The sequence below is a fragment of the Salarias fasciatus genome, chromosome 10 (assembly GCF_902148845.1).
Source record: "Salarias fasciatus chromosome 10, fSalaFa1.1, whole genome shotgun sequence".
In the NCBI taxonomy this organism is placed as follows: domain Eukaryota; kingdom Metazoa; phylum Chordata; class Actinopteri; order Blenniiformes; family Blenniidae; genus Salarias; species Salarias fasciatus.
Genome location: NC_043754.1, coordinates 18,037,931 through 18,062,737, shown reverse-complemented (window position 1 = coordinate 18,062,737; position 24,807 = coordinate 18,037,931). Strand labels below are relative to the sequence as shown.

The window sequence follows — 24,807 nt, the reverse complement described above, 5'->3', positions numbered from 1 at the left end:
ATAAAGAAAATAACACGGACTTTCCAAACAGCTTATTTGTAAGTGCACTTAAAGAAATTTGCTCTGAAGAAAAGCATCAGTCAGGAACTTGAATCTGTTGTTATATGTCTTAATGGAGAAAACAACTCTGCCCCTCTATTTAGGTTGGTAATGCTTGAAAATAACAAAATCTTTGTTTTTGGTGATAGCTCTGATCGTGCAAAAAACATCTGTCACTGGCAAAGTGTACAAGTGACTGAAGTTTTATTTGCTCATCATTTTTAAGGCCCTGATGCAATATATACACAGTAGGCAAAGATTACGTTTTCATCTAATTTTCAAACCCAATTAAGTATAAAGCAATCCTTGAAATGTGGACATAGAAGAAAATTTCATTCACATGAGTGAAGGACAATTTACTGTATTTGTGGATTAGAGTCAAAGGTTTCATGAATAAAACAAGATTGTGCACAAAGCAACAGACGGATTGTGTCAATTTTTGCTTTTAATCTGTATTTAAAACACATGTCAGGGATCCTGAGGTCAAGCTGATCTGGATCAGCGAGCATGGACATGTGAGAGCTTACATAGCAATACCGAGGCATCGCTTTAATTTCGTAAAAAAGAAGTTGCTTTCAGCACAATTTTCAATAATAAAAAGAGAAACTGGTCTCGCCAGGAAAATCGATTTGCTTCTGTGAATGCTGATGCAGATGTTACGAAACAGATGTCATACAGACCTTTGACCTCCTTTTCGTTCCTGAACCAGCGCAGGTCAGCGGCAGGCTTGCTGCCCTGAGTGATGCAGGTCAGCGTGATGTGGTCTCCCTCGATGGCGGGCTTGGTGAGGCCATCGATCTCCGGCTTCTCTGGCACACCTGAAGGACGGAGCATAAATCACAATGGTGGAACTAATTCCCGCACAGCGGGGCCCCATTATGCAACAATAATAATATTATGCCTTATTGAAAATTCTCCTCCAGCAATCCCACCTGCAGGGAGATTAGAGCGCAGACTGCAGAGCTTCCCTGAGAAGTGACCTGCTCAAAAACACTTCGGGGAACATGCCTGTCGGCACTGTGGGGGTAGGACTGGTAAAATTAAGAGAGGTTTTTCGAACAAATCCATCCAGTGGTGGTTATGCAGAAAGGCTCAGTTGCACTGAGGCTTCATTATATTAAGGAGAAATTGCAACAATGATGTTAATGTAAAAAATAATGTTTAGTTTTACAACCAAACTGAGGATTTGCCAAGAAAGCCTTCGATTAACTAACTACAAGAGGCCTTGTGACAAACACTTTACGGTGACTTCAACCACTGAAAAATCTGTTGTTGTCTCTGTGTGCATGTGGGTAAACAAAAAAGATTGGTGACCACAGAGGAGGCCAAGAGGTTGAACAGAAAATGTTAATTACTGGCCTTTTCCTATAATGAGTGTTTTTTCAAGTGTGTAGTGCCTGCCCTTCTAATGTCAATGAGCAATAAGTCTGCCTGAGGCTGAGAGACTGAAAGGTCTGTCAGTCAATGCCATTGACCGACTCTCCCCTCGTCCGTCTCAACACCTCCTGTAAGGTTTATAGGCTTATTCCCACAGTTAAAGGTCTCCCGGCTTTATGTTTACCATTTGTTCAAAGATACAAATTAAATATATCTGAATAATCACTGCTATGTACTGACATCTGTCTCTAAATCAAATCATTTTGTCAAGGATTTTTTTTTTCATGTGAGAGTGAGTTCAGGGTATAGTTTTGATGTACAAAAGTACCAGCGTGAGAATATTCTACATATGTAAAGTGGGGCGTGTATGTGAATCAGTAAAGGAAGCTTAACTGATGTGTTTGATGGTTATGCTTATGAACACGATGGGATCAAATACGATCCTAATCTCACGCAGTCACGTTCCCTGTGTGACTGGAGGCTTTAAATCTCGCTCGCGCGCGTGTGTGTGTGTGTGTGTGTGTTGAGGCATCTCTGTTACGCATCATCACACAGCCTGCACTGGTTATATTTCTACATGTACGAGAAAGAAACACAGCTGGATTTTCCGGGATGCTGAGGGCGTGGGAGCAAACAAAAGATCGCAGCCCCTTCCATACGTTCACACAGAAACATGCACTTTGCTCAAATAGTAAGATATTTGAATGGTAATGTATTTGGATAGATCAAACGCTAATCCTGTTGTGGAATACCTTTAAAACCAGTCAAATGGCATGGCTTTAGGGATGGCAGAGTAAATCTGCAGCTTGAGCTGCAGATTTGACCAAGACAGATTTTTCTTTTTTTTTGCACAATGAATGAATTCATCAAGTCAAGTTTTCTAACACCAATTCAGATAGACTTATACAACATTGAAGATGAACTGAAAAAGGCGTGGTGAACGAATAATGAAACACCATCAAGAGAAATGTTAAAAATCCATTGCATTGTTTTATAACACACTCATTAGTTTTAAAATTGATTGTTCTTTTTTTTTTTTTTTTTTTTGGGGGGGGGGGGGGGGGGGGGAAATAGATAAGCACATATTTGTAGTTTTGCATCAAGAAGTCTGAATCTGAGGCATCCTTATTTGTTTCTGTGTAAATCACTGCCATCATCTTCTTGTGTTCAGTTCCAGCACTCGCTGTTCTGACACAAAAGACAGATAAACCGAGCCATTCCCAGACCATTTTCTGTGTTTATTAAATCTCCCTCTCTGTTTCCCGTCTTGCGCCAATAACTGTTGTTCAGTACTGCGAAAAATAATTTTCTCCATGTCCTTATTGAGCAGTAGCCTTTAATGTCTCCAATTCTCTGAATGCTTGTTAACACAGAGAGCCAGCTAATGGTCCTGGAGTGCACGAGCACATCTATTAACATTAGCGAAAACTAATTGGCAAGATAATAAGCCCAGTGGCAGGAAATGAGACAATGTTTGTGTGAGACGATGATCACAATACAAACATTACTAAAATAAAAGAGGTATGATTTTCATTTGTCTGTAGTGGCAGGCGTAAGTAAGAGGACTATTTCAAAACGCAGTGAACGCCAGTAAAACCACAAACTGATTGATTTGTTTTAATATGTCTGAGCACTGAATCAGGACTCTGTGTGGAGTTTGCATGTTCTTCCTGTGTTTCACAACTCCAGGAAATGCCTCACGTTTTCTCCACTTGCAGAAGTGTTGGAACGAGATTTTCAATACTCACCCAGGACAGTCAGGTAGGCTTTGGCTGTTCTGACGGGCATGGTGAAGAGCGAGCAGGTGTACATGCCCTCGTCAGACAGCGACACGTCACTGATGCTGATGGTCAGCTCCGACCACGATGCACGCACGAGCTCAATCCGGTTGTCCCTTAAAGCTGGAGACAGAGAGACAGATCGTGAGCGGACCTTGTGAAGCCCTTTGAAAGTGTCACTGCGGTTTGGAATTTTGTCCCGCAAGCAGAAAATAGCTGTTGTTTTTGGATTTTCTTTTCCATGACAAAAGATCCATACTGTAATACAGACTACAGTCAATGTGTATTGGGTGAAACTGTTCACGCACACAACGTTCTATAGGTATGGGAAAAAAAAAAGTGAAATAGACATGCTGAGAGCAATTAACCAATTCTAGATTGGAACAGCAGGAAACAGCAAAACAGAAAATAGAGAGCAGTGGTATGAGAACATTTTTGTTTGCTCTCTATTATAAAATGCTAGACATGTGCACATTGTTGACAAAGCAACAGCAGAGCGCCGTCTTCAATAGACAAACAAACAAGGGAGCGTCTCTGCTCAAACCTTCTGCATTTGCAGCCCTAAAATATGAACAAGTCAGCTTCTGGCACCGTCTGTGAATACGCTGCCTTCGCTCCTCTGTAACGTCACCTGCTTGATAGGGGAAAGGTAAATGCACTTTTGGCCATTAATCCTCCACTTGTCCATCAAGAGCTGCCGTCACTGGCGGTGCAAGAAATGTTCTAATATCATTGTTTACATCCTTGAAAAAAAAAAATATTAATGCTACACAACCCAAGCAAGGGAGTGTAAATAATAAATGTATGAATAGATTTAAATGCATAAACAATTGAAAAACGGTGACCTTATAATGGAACTTTATGCTCAATCTGAAAAATGAATGCATCAGCAATCCTCTTCACTAAACCGTACTTATACAATCTTCTCCGCTGGAAACCGCTGTAGACATTTACTTATATGAAAATGTAATCTTCCAAAAGGCATGACAGAATGGAAATCAATACCGCAATAACAGGCCGAGAGAGTGGCTTAATGAGAATCTGGCAAGATGTGAGAGTCGGAATAGATTTGCTGAGATTGGATGGATAGCTGAAAGATACTCCACAAGTCTTGAAAGTAGACTTCATATCTGTGAGAAGCATGCAGTGGAATTTCATAAAGCGACGGCACCTTGAAAAACGACATGACTGTTGTGTCCAAAAGGTTCATTGTGAGATACAAAACAAAACCACATAAAAAAAAAAAAGCTGGTTTTAACATTGATAAAGAACTGTGTGGATTGTTGAGTGTCGGGAAATGTCATTCACGCTGCCTCTTTGGCCTTGGCTGCTGAGGAGCTTTTTTCAAGCCCTCTTTCACAAGTACGTCTCTCCACGAACTTTATTTAATATGAGCAGCCAAGGATACTTAGCTTTTAATCTCCATGAAAGTGACTCGGAGCACACCTTTTCTAAGTGCAGTGTGTGTTTGTGTGTGTGTGTGTGTGTGTGTGTCTGCCATTGTGGATATATGATTTCAAAGGAAAAGCAGCACGCATGTTTCTGAACAGATGTTTTCAATGTCTTTATTTTTGACGCAGGCTTTACCTTCACATGTGAAACCCTGTAAAGAAGTCCGTCTGGTTTGTGTCACCTTTATGGATACTTTAAAAGACTGAAATCCATTAGAAAGTCTGTTTGATGTGTACTTTAAAGACTGTCTGGCTGAATCTTGAGAAATGTCTACATTGAGTACTACATCAAATACAACATGCCAAAGCTTTAAGATAAAGGCTTTTTTGATTAAATTGAATAATCGTACAGCCTTATTTGAAATATTGTTAAAGCGAAATGAGAATTTCTGTTTAAATAAATACCTCCATCTATCATCAGTTCATGCATCTATTTCCTAAGCTGCCAATCAACCTTCAATAATTGTTTTTGCATTGGAGGAGAAAACCAGAGTGCCTGAAGAACATCCACAGCTAAGACTGCACAGAATGACGCCACCCTTGACTCAAACCAATACAATTTCCTGTGAGACGACAGCGCGAACCACTTAACACGAGGATGCTGCAGCCGCAGTTTCTACATCCGACGATATAGTCTGAGAATGGCTGCTTTAAATGAGTGGCAACACTGATTCAGAGAGACCTGAAATCAGAAATTGGACTGTTAAATATTTGCCTCAGCAAAACTTCACACTGGGTATTTTTATAAGTTTGTATTAGACATGACGTGGATTCATTGACAATGTCATTGTTGTTAATTAGGGAAAAAGCTTAACTGACAATCTACATTCATGGAAACATCCTCCATTGTGAGCTGTATGTGTCCATGACTTAATGTATGCGCGTGCTTGATTTAATAGTTAAAACAAGTTGCTGACCGTTCTAACACACACATTTCAAAGAGATTCTCATTCGAGACTTTAACACATTATCAGATGCACTGTGACTATTCCCAATTTAGATTTCTGTATCATCGCAGGCATTGTAGCGTAAGATCAGTTTCTTCCATGTGTCCCAAGATGAAAAGGGAGTGAGTAAAAAATGATTGTAAAAGCAGTTAAATTACAGTTAAGACTAAACCAAGACTAACTTCATCCAATCAATTCTTTTCAGCACTTCCACAATAAGTACACGGCGCATCCCTACTCCCACAGCCACGCAAACACAACCCACACTGAACAGGAACAATATTCAACATTGGAAAATCTGGTGGGAGTAAAATATACTTGGTAATTTCTCTCTCTCTCTCTTTTTTTTTTTTAAAGCTAATTACCTTACACGTTTAGTGATTTTTAGCAGCACATTTTTAATTTAATTACCCAGCACAGCACTCGTTCAGGATGTGTTCAGTTTCTGCTCTCATGCAAGTTGGCTGCAGCTGCACAAACTGATAATCCATACATATCTGCAGCAGCACCGTTGTAAACGATGGATCATCGGTAGCCCGTCAGGAGGTGTGGCGCCTCGGCGCGTGTCTGCTGCGTGTGTGATCACAGAACTGACAAATGTAAAGAAATGTCAGCGAGGACAGTATCTGTCGCTCGGCCTGCTGGGGGACGGCATGCTTTGCTTTACTGGATCCACACTAAACAGTAAATGGCGACACAGCTGTAATCAGTCTGACTAAACGACAGCTGCTCTCTCTCATTTATTATTGCATTTGTTCTCTTCTGTCCTGTTCCTCGCAACAACGGTTATCTCCGCACGCCGCGCACCGAGCCTGAGCAGGCGTGACACGTTGATATAAGCCCATGACATATCTTTAGGCTTTACACTGGTGACAGTACAATCGTGCTTCCCTGCGTGTGTGTGTGTGTTTGTGAGCGAGATGGGACACATGGCTATCAATGCAAGACCACCGAGTTAGTTTTACTCCAACGCACTGCGGGGTCCGTTACCGGTGACATCTGTCCCGAGAGGATGGTTTCATGCAGTATGTATGGACACACATGTATAGACTGTGTTCCAAAGAATGAACTAAGACAAATAATGGATGATTTGTACCGATTCTACGCAAAGAGTCCTCCTTGCTCCTTCCGTACATCTTCTTTCCGGCGTCTGCATTTGTCTCCTTCCACCCACCCGCAGACCTCATTCTGTCTACCCAGGCAGCTCCACTAACCTGCGAGCGCGTACCGACGTGTTAACTTACGTCGTAGGTTAAACAATCCGTCTATTCAACCGTTGTCTTATTTGCTTTGGGCAAGAAAAATGTCAGGGGGAAAAAAAAAAAATCACTTTTGCTGGCTTCCTGACTGTCACAATCCAAGTTTGCCTTCATTTTTCTGGTCCTAGGGGAACGGTTCTGGGAGATAAATAGTGAGACATCAAGACGTAAGGATTTTATGGAATTGTTGGTCAGGATACATCTTAATTTAAGATTATTTGCTACATAAACACAGCAGTAAGAGGAAAAACACATGTTTTCCATTTAACACATCTCTAAGAAACTTGATCAGGTTGATCAGAGTTCTCTTGGAATTATTAGGGCCATGCTGGAATCATGGTTTTCCAGCAATGAGGAAAATAAAAAAAAATAAAATAAAAATAAAGGTACTAACCTCAAAAAAAGCAGGGAAAAAACAACAACAACAACCCGACAGCGTTGAAGCAGTGAGGCTGCCTTCACCGGGACCTACCACAGGCCTCACGGAAATAAAAGTGAAAGCCGGATCCCCTGTGAATTTCTCTCCTGCTCCCACCAGAGCGCCATCAGACACTCGGCCCTCCCCGGCGCAGGCAGGGACTGAGTGAAGCTCCATGATGCAAGCTTTGCGGAAAGAAAGGCCTCCTCCGTTCACATCCTGTCGGGCTGCAGCACGCCACTCATCCAGGGCAGGTGCAGCGCTCCTCGCAGTAATCACATGGGACACTGGCACCCTCCGCTCAGTTCATCAGGTCAGCGGAGAGTTCTCTTGCATCAGGAGAGAGCGAGAGCCGCAGGGGATTTGAAGAAACTGGTGGACTAAGCTGATGGGAACAATAGGCCAGGAGCTCATGTGGTCTAATCACAGCCCACCGCAGATGACACACAAACCAGGGCATGTTAGTCCTGTGCCAAAATCCCCGGCGGAAGCTGCACACAGCTCAATTATGTACAGTTATTTAGAACTGACACGTGCTTTTGTGCTCTGTCCAAAACAAAATTGATTTAGTATTTCAGACAGTGTGTGCTGAAGATGTAGATCTTAAGATGTGTTTAATGACGTTTTACTTCTTAGAGCATGAGTGCACTGCACCACTTTTTCTTTTCTACTCCCTTTTTCTGTCTTAAGCAAGAGGTTGAATATCGACGAAAGGAGCGCACAGGAAGAGGAATGCATCTTTTGCTATTTGTCTGCTAAGCGGCTGCAGCGGTCCGCCGTCCATTAAGGACCATTAGTGCCGACTGCGTTCGTGTCGGACGGCGCTGTCGTCAACATCAAAGAGAGGCAGATATATATTCCTCAATAACTACTCAGCGAATGCACAACCATGATTTTTTTGCTCAATGAGCTTCTGTGTGTTACGTAGGAACAAAGATGGATAACAAAGCTGCACTCATCAGCCACAAAGTCTGACCTGTTGTTGTATTAAATCGCCTACATACAGTAGTCTGCTTTTTCTGCTCGTTAAACACACCTTGATGTTGTGTGTGTGTGTATGCGAGACAGCTATATGCACAAAAATATGCCATACATACCGATTCAGAGGTTTTTTTTGTTTGTTTTTTTAAGATTTTGAGTTAAAAACAGTGCGAGGTTCAATTCCGAGTTCACCAAAACAGATGCAGTTTTCTATTCAACCGTCATGTGAAGGCAGGTGAATTTTCCATCTAATTACACGAGCAGATGACCGATGCGTAGCGGATTCCCTCGAACGCAGCCGAGGACTGAACATGGAGCAGAGGAAGAACCAAAAGTCACCAGGCTGTTCTGTGAAAATGGCGCTTTCATAGAGCGACAGAACAAAGCAGAGAAGTGTCAGCATTGACTTTTTAAAAAAATAAAAATCTGCACAACAAAGTCTTTAAGAGGGGGTTGGGGTTGGGGCTTTAAGTTAAATTAAAAGCAACAATTTTATTCTGAAGGGAGAGGGTTCAGTCAGTTGGCGAACCAGCCTAATTGAGACTAACTGTGTTTTGCAACATATCGTCTTAAGGCCTTGAATACATATTGGAGCAATTTCACATAAAAAGAGATGGTTTCATAGCAGTTTTCCTCTATATTTCACAACTCATCATCTCGGTGTGATTTCTGGTCACGGGTGTTGAAAGGTTGCATGTATGAGCATTCCCGACGAGAATCTGTAATGTCAGCAGTCAGAAGGCTTTTTAAATTTCATTAGCTGATGTTATATACGAGCTAAGTCACAAGTCACCGAAGCTACCGGATGCACACGAGGCCGATCCTGCAGCCTTAGAGCTGTATAAACCGGGTTATGAGGACGGATATGTGGAAGGACATAAAGCAGCATCTGTTCTGTTGAAATGCATAATCTGGATTCATGCTCACACAGCAGAGATGTCTTCTTGTTCCCGATGCAGGTGAGAAAACAAGAATTCCTGTGACCAGGTCGCGTAAACATGATTTGGCTGTGTTGTGAAATGATGGAGTTCACAGTATCATATACAGAACTCAGGTGGCGATATTATTGCGATAACTCAAAAGTGCCTAAGTCTCAGTTTAATACAGCCAACCTTGACATTCACATCACACAGCCCAGTCAGAAGGAAGAAGCAATCATTTATCTGTTTTCCTTAGTTCAAAAAAGGTGTGAAAGTGACTTAATCTAAAAAGCCTTTTATGGCTCAACATGAAAAATCCTCGGACTGTTATCACACACACAACTGATGTTTATTTTCTTTTTTTCCTCTTCGTGATTCATCGGTATGTCAATAGAGCCTCGCTACAATTGCAAAACATCACTGCACAGATGGTCAAAAGCACACCAGCGACATATTCTGTGTTTATATACAATGCTGCGTATGTATATTCAGCACATATCCCGACATCTAATTTGGCTTTGTATTCACCCCGGCTTCTCCTCTCCATCATTAAAAGCAGCAGGTGAGAAAACAGGAGGCTTTTTGGCCGTGTGCATGTGTATGGCTGGTAATTGCATTTGTGCATTAGGAAAATGCTTTTGGACGGGCGCGCGGAGCGCACGCATACGCAAATAATCACGGCTCTAAACTCCCTCACTTTCGGCCTATCATGTTTGCACATTTTGCTTCATTCCTTTATTTCCATTTCTTTCTTCTCGGCTCTGCCCTTTCCTCTGCCTCTTTGCACCGGCCTCCCCTCCTCCCCCCCTCGCTGCCCCTTCATCTATCCAGGGACAGTATGTATTAGTATAGAACCTTGGCAGGTGTTTGCTCATTCAAGTGACACAGTTTTATAATGAGAAAAGTGCAAATTTCAGAATATACATTCAGCTGCCTGTGTCTGGATGTGGCTGCTCTCTTTTCCTTGTCAACAACCCATCTGGGGACTTGAATTCGTCTGTTTGAGTGTGTGTGTGTGTGTGTGAGTGTGTGTGTGTGTGCGTGCGTGAGAGAGAGAGAGAGAGGAATAGGGGAAAAAAAAACAGAATGCATTGCTTATTGAAAAGCTTAATGTATATTCTGTATCTCAACCGTTTCTCAACCTCCATTACCTGTGAAACCTTTGCCGAGGAAAACTGACTTTTTAAAATGTAAAATGTGCCATACTCCATACAGTAATTGGCTTGTGGAGATTTTTTTTCCTTGTGACAGAAATGATTTTCTTTCATCAGTCTCTACCTGCCATGCCGAGTTCAGTGGGACACCTCCGCCAGCCTCACTTCATTAAGCCCTTGTGAGAAGCGGGTCAGCGAGGAGACAGCGCCTGCCCATAAACTCTGTTGTATTCTGCAGAGGAATACACTTTCTGCTGCGGCGCAGGAGCAGGGGAACAGGTGCCTCGCTCTACAATAAGGTACATACATTTCTGGGGTACCCACTATATTTATTCTTTGAGATGACTTCATAAAGCTTTTGAAAGCAAACTAAAAGTGCTGGAGGACCCACAGCTTCACTTTGATACTGCAGAAAAAATCATCACAAACAATGGCCAATTTCAAATTCCGCGACAATGCGCATGCTATTTCCATCTCTGTTCTCCAGAACTTTCTCTTGGAGAGGAGAAAGAATAAGCCTGCCAAAAGTATAAGCTAATTATTCTCATTTGCCTCAGGTACTTTTCTCTACACCCTGCAAATGATAAGTGGCTCTCCTAATAAAGGCTGGATCTGTTGCTGCCTTTTGACAGTGGAGTCGCTTTCTCACCCTCAACCCGCTTCACAGCAGAGCGAATACAACTGACATTTGTGTGACAAGGTTCCTCTGATCCGCCGGCAACATGCAATGACAATTATTACCGATCTGGGCTTTTAATTACGGTACGAAAACCGCTCCTGCAAGTTCAATGGAAACACAACCACATCAAAAATCTTTTTCAACCGACAGATAAATGATGTATTCAAACATATACATGAAATAGAAAGAAGTAGCTGAAATACTCAAGGTCAAAGAAAAAGTTTTGTGTCTTTCATAGGTGATAACTGCATCTGAAAGCTCTCATAAAATGCCTCCTTAATTCCTCTCCTTTATCCCACCAAGGCCTACGTTTCGTCTCCTTTTTCTTCTTTTTCTTCCTCTCATGTTTTATGGTCCTTGTCTTTGAGAGAGGGGACTTGTTAGGGATCTTTGGAGATTTACAGTCAAGTTTTTTCTATCAGAGAGAACACCATACCAATCTTGAGGCCGATATGAAAGGATGTTTCGTAGAGGCACTCTTCCAGGAAAAGGGGGAGAGAGAGAGAGGGGGAAAATAACGACAGCTGTCTGAAAAGTTTTAACTTTCCTCCAAAGATTAAGTTTTGAGAAAAAGTTCTGCTATCTGTTTAATAAAAAAAAAGTATGTCAGGCATTTCTTATTTTGTTATTTACTTTGGAAAACTTTTAAAAGCCTATCCCCTAAATTGCTCAGGCACAGATCCTCTGAATGCATCAAAGCATTCATGGCTGCATACTGGGGAGGTGCAATGCTTGACATTCCACATGCACACACGCATATGTGCACTTTACAAGCTTACACACAGATCCGCATGCTCACACAACCACAAACAGCTCACAAATTGATTCAGACAGCCGAATATTTGACATCTGAGGACCCGAACAATTTCATATTCAGCTCAGGGGCCCATACCAAGAAAACCGAGCATTTGGCCCTTAGCTGTTCACCCATAACACTAATCTTAATGTTTAAACAGATCCAATCAATCTGCAGATGGCACAGCATAGGCAGAGGTGTCCACTGCAGGTACAGTGGGCAATTCCTCAAGCAACGTTAAATGATTGCTCATACATATATCAAAAAATGCATAAGCGGTTACACTGTAATTACATGCAAGAAGGTTGGACACCAACGGAAATATTATTTTCTATGTTAGTTTTAAAGTGAAGAGCACAACTCCTGCAGAAATTAAACAATTTTTTTTTTTTATTGCTTTTATCCAGAAACCGTGCAACACTAATAAACTATGCATGTGTGGAGTTACAAGGTCAGTTCAGAGAGTTCAAACAGGGTTAAAGGCACAAGACCCACGCTGACCTTTTCCGAGCTGGTTGCAATTCCAGCAGCATGTGCCGAAAACATTTCAAGCTTCAAAATTCACACTCATCTAACAAACATCAAAACAAAAGAATAATTCAGCTTTATGTGAAAATGATGTTGAAGTTATTTTTATCAAGTAGCTTTTATACTAAATGTGTACAAAAATAAAAGGCACGGCAGCCTTTGTACAAATATTACATCAGCTTACTGATGTAAAGTGACTACATTCTGATTTGGCCATCTAAACATTATATGGCAATTATCATGTTTTTTAGAGGAAAAAAAAAACATCTTATTCATTTGTTATAGAAGCTTCTAATAATAACAATGATGATTAAAGCATTTATCTGGGTAAAAGTCCTCACTTCAAAAAAAAAAAAAAAAAAAAAAAAAGGTTTGCAACAAGAGCATACTTGCTGTGGGGCAACAAGAAACACAGCACCAGAAATACAAACAAGTGAAACAAATAAGTGTGTCGAGCCCCAAAAATATATAACGATTTCATAAACACAGTCTTATCAAATAGCGAAAAATGAGCTAGAAAAAAAAAAAAAAAAAACACTATTCCGAAGAGCAAAGCTATTTTTCTTTTCGACCTTAACGAAACACTCCTCTACTGTGCCTGCAAATCGTGCTGCTGTTCATCCTGCAGTGCGGCGGCTACACTCTCTCAAGACAAGATGACCTGGACCCAAATGTCAGCCCGCTAATTACTGACACTACTGGAGAAACACAGACGGCATCTTTTGTTTTCCATACAGCTGCCGATATAAAGGCCCGCTGCATTAGTAACATTTTAGACAACAGCTCTAATTTATTCAGCTCTACCAAAGGCGCGCTATGGGGAAATATTTCACACTGCTTGTGAGGACAGGTAAACTGCAATCACATCAAGCTCTGGAAGGCAGAGGTGGACAGATAATTAAAGGGAAAGGAATGAAGGAAGTACTGCGGGCTGAAAATGAAAATACAGATGTGGGTGGTGAAAACAGGAATGTAGCAGATTACAGAAACCGTGTTGAATAAGTGATTTAAATGCCATACTGTCACCAGTCCTCACACATGATGAGTCCAATAAATGGGCCAGAAAATTTAGCCTGGAAAGTAATTATACATAGGGCCTGTCTAGTATGGAAATAACGAATAAATTGTAATTATGCCTCATTGCAAAAATTTCTCCATCCAGGAAATAAAGCTATTATCAAGTCCTGAATTACATGAAACCAAAGGAGCAATTTGTAAAGAGATATTAGCCTCTTTTGAATCTTATAAACGAGAGAATCCCTCTTGCCCAGTGCTCATCTCTCTCTCTCTCTCTCTTTCTTTCTCAAAACCCGGCTTAAGCCCCTGAGTGGTAAGTGATGGAAAGGACAAAATTGGCTACTTTTGGGACAATGACTTATTTGAAATTCAAACAACTCCTCACGGCCGGCACCTTGGAGAGGATGGAAGACAAGAGTAGTCTCTTTCATCCGACTAAACGTCTTAGAGGTGAGTCTCAGCCCTGACATTAAACAACAACAGACGCGGGGCCGGCGCCACTCAAAGGACTGTAATGGAGTCCGCAGCCACATTTGTCTTTGAAAAAGCAATATGTTTATGCTAATGCTCCATGGCTGACTTTAATGGAGGATGTTAGTGACACTCTTCTGTGAGACGGCGCATGCAGAGGCAGGCACACGGCCAGCGATCTGCTGAATAACGCACCAAACAAAATCAGCTAAGATGGGAGTTGTTTGGACAGATTCCCACAAATAGAAAAGTCAGAAATAATCTCTTCCGCGCAAGTTAAGGCATCGAGAAACAACAACTAACACAGATCTCACACAGAGAAAGTTGACCTGTATATGAAACTTTTAATGACACCTGTATATAGGATGAGTCAACTTGCATCACAAACAATATAGATGTTGGAATTTCAGATTTTTGGCAATTGTAAGAATGCAAAAAGTCGACAAGTTGGGGCGGTGGTTTAGAGAATCTGTGTATCTGTCCTAATCCCCGTACTTCTTCCTCCCAACAGGCAGCAAAGAAAATTAATCTGAAACTCGCTGTGCTCAAAGGCGTCTGCAGCTGAGACGTCTTCCCGTCCTCACACTGCCAGTGGCACTTTGGAAACACTCACCATCGCAGCGCTCCCATCAGCATGTGCATCTGAATTTGCCACGTTCAGCAAGACAACTCTCAAAGTACACATAGTGCGCACACACACACACACGCCATCCAAAAAAAAGAAAAGAAAAAAAAAGAAAAAAGGAAAGACAGTTCTGGGGCCTCAGTGCTATCCCTTTGCTTTTCTGATAATAAGAGAGTCCTTGGCTGGTTTTTCATTTCCAATCTCAGAGGCCTGCTCTGGAAATGCCATGAAATAGACCCCCAAGTCCAACCCCTGGTGTGATATGGAATAACCTGCAGAGAACATCAACTGTTGAATTTGATGTTCAATGCAGCTTTTTACTGCTGCTCTTTCCACAAAAAGGCAGGTAAGTGAAAATATGAATGGCTGGAAATTGAAATGCTTCACAGTTCATGCATTCACTTACTGTATGCAAAAACGACAAACACAGTTACACCCACATACATGAACGCACACACACATGCACACACACTCATACAGCACATGAATGTACAAATGGACAGGAAGGCCCAGTGGGCAGCAGGATAATGGAAGAAGACTGTGTAAATCCCATATGTACTTAATCCAGACACTTACAAGAGAGTGTGATTCATACTCTATTACACTCCACTAATACAGCCGAGAGACGCACCAGCCACAATCATTTCAGGAGGCACGGACCAACAAAATAACGCCCATGAATCCTCTTTATGGGAACTTTACTGAAGGTGGTGTGAAAGGTCAGAAGTAAAACCATTGTACTTATTAGGCATTAAAACACACACGCACACGAACACACACACACACGTGTACAGTTGTGTATGTGTGTGCTTCGCTTTGTCTCAAACTTTCTGCATGACCCCTGATTGTTTTCTATGAGGAAAAACCGAACGAGTGTAACTGAACATCGTGAAATTCACTGCACGAAATACAGAACACGCAATAACACCAATATGTTTACAACATGCAATCTCATGAATGCACTTTGTAAATGATGTGATGCACGTCGGCATCTTAAAATCTTCAGTCCAGCTTGCTGTGGTACCTTGTCCGTTCTGAAATTAACAAGGTTTTCTTTTACAGCTTTTCTGATTATTGGTTCAAACGTCAATCGCAAATGTGCTGAAGGAGGCTGTTTTATGAAGCTGGCGTTGATCATTTAAGGGACTGAAGGTCAATGTTGCACATTTAAATGTATGTGTTCCTTTTACAAATAATGACAATAAAAAAAATGAAATAAATACATCTAAATCCAAGAGGTGCAGGTGTGAAATCACCAAGGTCGTTAAAATCCAAAATTTTAATGTTTCAAATTATTCAATAGATGGTATACTGACAGTCTATAAAAATAATATTTAATGACATCTGATAGTCCAAAAATTGTAAAGTATAACTAAAATTTACAGACTTGAATGATTTGGAACCAACAGATTTTAACAAGTTTCTTTGTTCTCTCTTTTTTTAATACGTGAGTGTTCGTGCCATAACCATATATTAGGCCTGGTTATGGCACCAAAGTGGAAAATCTCTCCTAAAGAAGTCCATAAAGTCTGTCAGTCAAGGTCTAACACAAAAGCAATCATCATAAATACAAAATCTCTACAGCTGATGTTTTTATGCCACAAATTTCCACTCAAGCTGAAATGAGTTGAAATGAAAGTGCTGCTGTATTAATTTGTCATCTATTGCATTACCACGGAACACACATCATCAGCTAGGAAATTGAAAGCAGACTGCACAATGACATGTGGAAGGCTTTAAATTTCCGTATCAATCTAATGCTCTCATGCCACCAGTTACATACAAGGACATAATATTGTGGGAAAACATTTCAATGTGTACCGCTGTGTGTGTGTGCTAGAGGCAGTACAAGCTAAGTACTACAGGACTGCATTGAAGGGCACTTGCGCAGCGGGGCAAACGGCTGACTTTGAAAGTGTGTGGGTTTCTCTGATGTTCCAACTTGATCTGAACAGCATGACCTTTTAATTCAGATACTGCGGGTATAGAAAAGGAAAACCGGCTCGATTCTCCATCTTCAATGGTCCATCTGATCCAAGGTTTGAATCAATATGATGATTGTTCAGATTTCACAAAATGGAGTTCATTGAAAACTAAATTTCATGATAGCAGGATCTGTGTCCACTCACCGGGCGAATGACTTTAATCCATATCTACTTTTGAACAATCCTGACAATAATGTTAAATGGTGGGAGCAAAAAAAAAAAAAAAAAAAAAATTGTTCATGGCAGGTAAAGTGCACCACTGATTATTCTGTTTTACACAAAACGAGTCAGAAACAAAGCCGGCTGTGTCTATTCACGCCACGCCAAGTGCTCCTTCGTTTGTCTGTGAGTGTGGGTGTGTGAAAGGCTAAAGGGATAAGGTAAAAAAAAAGAAAAAAAAAAATAGCCATGCACTATCCATCCCCAGAGCAAAAGGTTTTCAAGGCGTTATGAAAACAGGCTCAGACGTGTGTGTGTCTGTTTCTCTGTGCTGAAAATTCAAAACAGGAAACAGGACATGGGCTGGAAAAAAACACAAACACATGAAATGTGGGACAGATGCAATGACACAACAAAGACGGCAGCTTATTCAAGGGACACGGGAAAAGGGATGGATGTTTTTTAGGTTGCTCTCCAACCTGAATAAGAAGGTGAGAAAAAAAAAAACCCAACAACAACAAAAAAAATAAAGAAAACCCTGTTGTGTGTATTTCTGTAGCACCACAAATCCAACAGTGGGAATACGTCTAAAGACGGCATCTGGTGTGCAGCTGCTGGCGTCTGCCAATCTCCCACTCACCTTTCTTGTCCCCAAAAAAGAGGGTCTGCTGTGCCGGGTTTGACCACTGGAGGGAGGTGTTGTCATTGTACTCCACACGGCAGGTCAAGTTCGCCGTCGCGCCCTCGGTGACGGTCACATTCGTAACCAGGGGGTACTGACCGCTGATACCTGCAGCGAGGCACAAACAAGAAAACTGTTAGAGAAGTTTGGGATGCGCTCAGGGGGGAGGGAGGGAGGCACAGACAGAGGGGGGGACAGATGGTACATTTTTGATTGCGTGGTTTGTAAGGTTGCTTCGGCTGTTAAATCCGCTCGGTGAATTTCAGCTCAGTGTCTCGCCCATCTGAAATAAAAACTACGGAGGGTTAAATAAAAACTATTGTGATTTGATATTTACAAAGTTGCCTTGTAAAAAAAAATGCTCATAAAACAGGGACGTTACTTTTCTATCACTGGGATGAAGAATCAGCTTCAGGACAAAGAGGAACAATCTGGTTTATGTGCTCAAAAAAAAAAAAAAAAAAAATGTAACAACCTAATTACAAAGCAAATGTTCAGGCAGGCTGGCCAGTCGCTACACTGCGCTAAATTGGGCCCTAACGTCGAACACACAGGGGGCATTTAGCCTGTGGTACAACCCCGAGACCCGAGCTACACAGGGAGGACCAATTAAAAACTGTTCTCTCTGGAAATGTGTGCACGTGAGGATGCTGATGATGTGTGTATTGCCTTCATCCGATGCGGGAAACAGACACACGGGCCGAGTTATATAATTCTGAGTGACCTCTAAGCCAAGTATGTGCATATGCTTTGTGTGTGTGTGTGTGTGTGTGTGTGAGAGAGAGAGTGAGAGAGAGAGAGGGAGAGGGAGAGAGGCTGAAGGAGCAAGTAAATAATAATAACCATAAATCTATCCCTGTCGCCTTTCCCAGAGGACAGGTTTTAAAGACTGTGTGAATGAAGGCTTAGGTAAGAAAGATTATTCATCCCCAGCTAACTCTCACGTCTTAAACCACTGGCCCCCCAGGAAAGGATCAGAAGGAACTGAAGAAAAGCAAAAACATATATAAAAAAGGAAAGTAATACTTTAAAATCGCAAGTTTTTAAAAGCCACAATGTGGATTTCTTTGGGATTCTGACACCGCTAATGGATTTTCTCACCCCAAATAATATCGTTCGATATCATCTGCAATTTTGTGCCGTCCGCGTAGCAGTTCATCATCCAGCAGGTAAAATAAACAAACCCTCAAAACTGTGTTTGTCTGACGCGTGACGCAAACCCCACCGCAGAGAAACCTGTTGTGAAGATCACACTGAGAGGAGAGGAGACGAGGCGGAGGAGGAGGGAAGAAGAGGTAGAGGTAAGTCAAGGAGCACGGGTCATTTCCAGTGTTGATTAAGGCCTCCCGAGGTTAATCATGCGTGGGAGAGATAGAGAGGGAAGAGGAGGGAAACGGAGGAAAAATGGATCTGAGCTATGGGAGGCTAGGAATATGTTTTATTCATGAAAGTTTTGCATGAGGCATGATCTGCCAGCGATTTACAGTTCTCCTGCGCCTGCCCTCGCTCTCTTTATTACTTCTTCTCTTTAAATCACTTACTTTTTCTCATTTCTCTCGCTCGCGCAGTGGGGCGACATACAGCCCAGTGTGATACAATTTATTCTTTTGTGCTGGCCACAAAGACAAGTTAATGGCTAGCCACCATACTGCATGGAGGCAGGGGTGTTTTTTTTTTTTTTCAAGTGAGATTTTGAAAAGTATAATTCTAGTTCATTACTGCCGTAAACGCATCATTTTGAAATGCCACTGGAGTCAGAAATGCTCAGGGAAACGCGTCTGCTTGTTGTGAACTTTGAAGAATCAAATGAATCATTTTCCAAATGATCTGCCTGTGCCAAAGAAGGAAACATGAAATGTTTGTAATTTGGTTGTCGGGCAAAGGGCTGCTCGTGCATGCAGAGGAAAACAGACAGAGCATTAGCAACCGATACAAAAGTAATAAATTCCATGTAAAATGTTGCATAATTTAACACAGCCAAAGACACTGCAGAACACACCAAATCAATCAATAGAAAGAAACCGTACAGCACTATTACAATGTTTAGACTTCATGTCTGTTTGTGACAAAAGTCTGAGTCTGTCAGACAAATAAAACATGATTTTTTTTTTTTGTTTTTGGTGCATTTTAATGCCAAACTCTCTCTTGAGTCGTCCTTGTGACTGATGGAATCTACAATAATCCGGGGATCCCTCCGTCTGAGCCCTGCGTCAGTGCCGTCAGTGTCTGGCGCTACACATCCAGTGGGACTGCGAGGGCCGAAGGGGCCACAATGATGGTTATATTAGAACAGTGCAGTGCTCTGTGCACCTAATTGGCCGGTGGAGTAGGTTCTTCCATTCTCCCCTCTGGCCACCCAGACCTGATTTAAATGTATCTCCTGAGGGAAGGAGGCAGCTGTTCTCTCCTGATTTCCATGTCTAAATTTAGGTCCTTCCCTCACTTCAACTCCACTCTTTCTCCTACTTTCAGCTTCTTGCTCCGTCTTTTCCAGTTCACATCCATTCCACTCAATTCCCTTCTCTCTTTTCTTCTCTCTCCTTGTCACGTTTCCTCCTCCAGTTGATCCCTGAAGGGTGGCATTTCCACTTTCTTTGTCTCTCATTTTCATATTCTCCCTCGCGGTGCTCCCTCAGTCTTTAAAGTTTATCTTGATCTACCTCTTTTCTTTTGAACAACTGTGCTCTATCGCACATGGAGAGGAAGGTCATTTTAATTGCCCTCCACCTTGACGGACATGCCGAGGCTAAGCCAGGTCAACAATGCTCATCTGTTGGACATTATAAAGCAGGAAAATTAGCTTTCTTCTGTTTGGCTCAAATTAGATAATATACAATACTGTGTGAAATTGCTCTGTGCTTCCAGTCCAGCATCTTGTCTTGGACTGTCATCAGGAGTATCTGATATGCTCTGAATTGGCTCCGTAGCATAACAATGACTCCAAACAACGAGCCAGAACCACAGGAGAATATCTTCTCAGACGAGAGCAAGAAGGAGACTTACAACTGATGGTCTGACCTCCATAAAGCTCTCACTTTACTTCAATTACCTTAAACATGAACACAGTACTAACCGTTCAAATATTACAGCTGCATATAAGAGAGAGAGATAAAAAGGGAGGGTTTATTTAATAACAGAACGTCAGTTTTTATTGTGGTCAAAAAGATTTTCATCTTTCTGAGACAAGTAAAACATCATTTATTGATTCTTTAAATTAACTTGTGGGTTGCTTAAACACCAGACCTCACACAAATCGTTTAGTGTAAAGACTTGAGACCAGAGCTCATCTTCAAACTTCATCCTCCACAAAACTGTTCAACTGTTATTCTAACAACCAGTTAACCCGACAAGTTCACGAGGCCAAAAGAGACCCACGGAGGTAAATTCAGACGCAACTGCCATTAGTTAAAGCAAACCACTGGACAAATAACGCAGATAAAAATATAGGCGTATCCTGGACGTTTCCTGTCTGCTCTCCCACATGACCTTTCAAGCAAGAGCAGCTGAGTCGGCTAACCTTTCTTATTTAGGCATTCAAGAAGAAAAAGAGGGAGATGCAGGCAGACAGACGGACAGCCTGGAGCTACTGACCTTTATAACCGGACTGGAGCTCAACTGAGCTGTAGAGCTATGATGTATGGCCGCGAATACAGGATTACAAAATAGATAGGAGCAGTTCACAGATTTGATTGGGCTGAGTCACCTTTTAAGTCGGCCGCACACAACGGAGAAATTGAAGACGTGGGATCAGATTACTGAAAATTCAAAGGATAAATCCAGTTAATTATGCTACAGGTCTTATATTTTCAGGGACACACATAATTCCAAATCATGAAAAACACTCAGTGCGGTAATTTCTCAGAACTGTCAAAAAAAAAAATAAAAAAAGAAGAAAGAAGTCAGTCAGGTTGTTGTGCGTTTGTCTATTCTTTTGGTTTGTTTTGAAACTTACTTAATTTTTTTAATCCTGTTTGTTATATTTCTGCAAGATGAAACTCTCAATGAGGAGAGGAAGGTCTTATGGGACCGCCATGTAATTAGCAGTCATACTGATGTGAGTGGGAACAATGATGAAGCCTACAAGGAAATAACACAGCTTGTAATACGCCAGAATGATCTAAATTAAAAAAAAAAAGAAAGAAGAAGAAGCAGCAAAGTTTAAATTATTGTAAATGCTGGGGAGAGCTGCTTTCTTTCTTTCACTGGAATACTGAGTATATAACCAGATGTTTAATTCCATAAGACCTTAAATGTAGCCCGGGGCCCTCCGGCAGATCTTTGTTAATGATTCCTAGAACTAGATTAAAAACCAAGGGCCTTTGCTGTCAGGGGCCCCGTCGCTCTGAAACGACCTGCCGGAGGAAATAAAGCTAGTTTCATCACTGTCCTCTTTTAAATCTGTCCTAAAAACACACTTATTAGTACACTTTTTAAATAACTCTGTTCTGTCTTATCTAATGTTTTCTGCACAGATTCTCAGAAACTTAGTTTTGAAAAATCACACATAAATAAGGTATTATAAGATTATTAGGACTTCTATGGTAATTAATCAAAGCAGTTATATTATATATAGCATTGAAAATGTATCGTTCTTTAACACATACACCAATGGAACAGTTAAGTATTTTTCCCTTGTGATTAAAATCTGAGTTTTCAGTTAATGTGACGTCTTTAATAAATTAAAACATGTTAAATGTATTTTTTTTTTAATGTATGTATGTATTTTTTTTTTTTATGTAAATATGTAAAATGTCAACACATGTTCCTGGAACACCTGCAACGCTGGACTGGACAAACAAGCATAGAAGGTGGAAGCATGGATGGAGAAACATTTAGAAATGGTGATAAAATGTGATCAATCACGATTACTCCTCACATTTATTTTCTATACGTATAAACCGCAATGAATCATAATTAATTATAAGCTGCACTGCAATTAACTCAACTAAAATTTCTAATCAGATGACAGCCTTAATTAGTATCATTACTGGAAATTTCAAAAGGTATTTTTTTTTTTTTTTACTTCTGAAGCCATCAAACGACATTTCAAACCCCTTCAGGCCTAATCCACCTTCACAAAGCTCCGCCGCGGCTTTAGCACACGACCTCAAGCGACTGGCTGCTAAAATGCATTCCGCTAAGGAGATCATGAATGAGATGTAAAAGATTACATAAGACATGACAGCTTTGCCGCGACCGGTTAGTGTCTATAAGGTTACGCAGGTGGCGCCACAGCTGGGTACGCGGGGTTTTCACACTGAATGATTCCCCGATTGTCAGGCAGCAGAGCAGCCCAGTGATTGGAGAGACGGTATAAGGTCAAGAGTCTGATCATGTCAAGAGCCGGTGTGAATTCATCAAGCAGGCGTGTATCCTGTCACCGTGTCCTTGAGCAAGAAAACCCTGCAGCCGCCTCTCCTCCCCGGGTTTAGCGCATCAGCGAAACAGTTAAAAAATAAATAAATAAATAAATATGACAAATCCACAGCAATTTTCAAGGAAGGATGTGAATGTTTTTTTTTTCTTTCTTCCTCTTCTTCTTCTTCTTCTCCTCACTCTGAGCAAGAACCAATTTTGGTCGATAATATGGACCACAAAATGTTGTTAGCAACTTCCTGGAAAAGCAGCTAACATATCAGACAAGTGCATCACGGCTCCCTGCCCTCGCTCCGGGACGCTTCCTCCCACTGTGACAATTTTCAAACAAGCTCCCTCCTTTTTCTCAAGAACATGTTGTACACGGAGAGTTGTTTGTACCTCTCTCTGCTTTTGACCTTTTTCACGCCTCCTATCAACATGCATCCCAAATTCCATGCTGCATCTCCGAGGAGATTTGTCAACATTTCATAGCGCCATTACACCTGGCTTGAGAAGCGAGGCTCCTGTATTCAATGTGAAATTAAATGATATGTTCCTGTGAAAACTATGTAAACAGAGCGACAAAGCAGCGCAGCAGCAAAGAAGCAGAGTTTTTCGTCTTATGAAATATAGATATTAAAAAAAAAAACGAAATTAAAATAGTTTCCGTCTCGAGGGCTTTTGTTGAGTCTGTGCAGAGCAGTGTAAAAGTCTACCTTTTATGTATTTATAACAACAGATTTTTTTCTTAAACTTTTATTCAAAAGGATGACGTTCATCTATTAAAACACGAAACTTACATTTTCTATTTGCCTTGTCTTTTCAACATATTAGAAAAACAAAGCAGTTACTTGGGAACACTGTGTAAATAGTTATTACACTGTAACACATGAATCAATACGTCTCATGTCAATAACAATTACAGCCTTAGAAGCTAATCGTCAGAGAACTCCAACACATTCTACAATAGAGAAGAAAACTCATAACTGAATTAGACACCTGGCACAATAAAATCGAAATCCAAAAATCAAAAACAGTTTTTTTTAAAGCTGTTTTCTGAATTACAAAAATAAATATTAACACATCAAATTAAAGTATGTATCATTTCTTTTTCACCTCTGATAATAGATTCGGTTTCAAGGATTAGTGCACGCTTCATTGTCACTGAGTAAATAGAAAATATGTACTAACTTGTCATGAGAGTTTCAGCAGCTTGAAAACTGTTACTGAGACTATATCTGGATTTTCAGTGGCGTCCAATCTTCTTCACACTCTCTCAGTTGTGGATAAACAGTTAAAATCACCATGATGACAATTTATAAAGGAAGTATTATGACTTTATGTAATTTATCCAGACTGGAATCTTAAATAATTGTATTAATATTAATAGTGTGCAAATGTGTAGAAATTATACTGTAGAGGTTTTCTCTATTAAGTTTTTATAAAGTCTTTAAACTTCAGATTTTTCATGGTTGAATCCATTTTCTTTGCAGAGGTTGTCTAGTATGTATGTTTTGTTCATGTAATTGCGCACGTGTGTGACATGCACGCGTGTGTACATTCCCGATCTAAAACTTGCTCTTCTGACGGCGACGGGTTTCCTGCTGTGAGCAAATTGAAAGCAGCCCCTGCAGAGGGCGGAGCTACCTTTGTGTTCAGCGCTGGCATACAACCACCTCAGGACAGTCATTTCTGATCCGGAGATATGAAATTAATTATCCGACACCGGAGAGGCTGGCTATGGCAGCGCTGTTGTCATTTACATACAGTAATTAGAGCGGGCAGCTGTTGGTGCTGCCATCACAAACATCGACATCCAACTCAGCCCTTGGAGTCAGACCGACGCAGTATCACCTACTTCTCTGTGGCGCCGTCCGTCGTTGTTTAAGTGTGGCTTGACAGAAAGAGGGCAGTTTGGTAAAAAAGCATGTGCTGTCAAACATGGAAGTGCAGTTTTTTTTTTTTTTTTTTTTGGGTGTATTTTTGAGGGGGAGGATGTTTCCAGTAGCATCTGGGGTGTGAGCAGTGTTAACAGACGTTGTTAAGGTAGTGACAAACATCCAGGAAGACTTTCTCCTGTGATAGCGCCTTTTTGTGTGTACAAAGCAGTACAAGAAACAAACATGCCGGAGCACGTAGCGGCTTGTCTGGTTTGTTGCCGAGGAAAAAAAATCTGCCACTGT

At 41.2% G+C, this 24,807-nt stretch overlaps 1 protein-coding gene across 3 annotated transcripts in view; it reads right to left on the bottom strand.

Moving 5' to 3' along the window:
- The window catches only part of cadm2a (cell adhesion molecule 2a), a 191,193-nt gene that overhangs the window by 31,699 nt on the left and 134,687 nt on the right, over window positions 1–24,807 (bottom strand). For all 3 annotated transcript variants that reach the window (XM_030100776.1, XM_030100777.1, XM_030100778.1), the window contains 3 exons: window positions 17,225–17,374; window positions 3,165–3,317; window positions 720–857 (listed from right to left, as the gene is read on the bottom strand). In XM_030100776.1, the coding sequence (XP_029956636.1) occupies window positions 720–857; window positions 3,165–3,317; window positions 17,225–17,374 (441 nt within the window). The remainder of the gene's footprint in view (window positions 1–719; window positions 858–3,164; window positions 3,318–17,224; window positions 17,375–24,807) is intronic.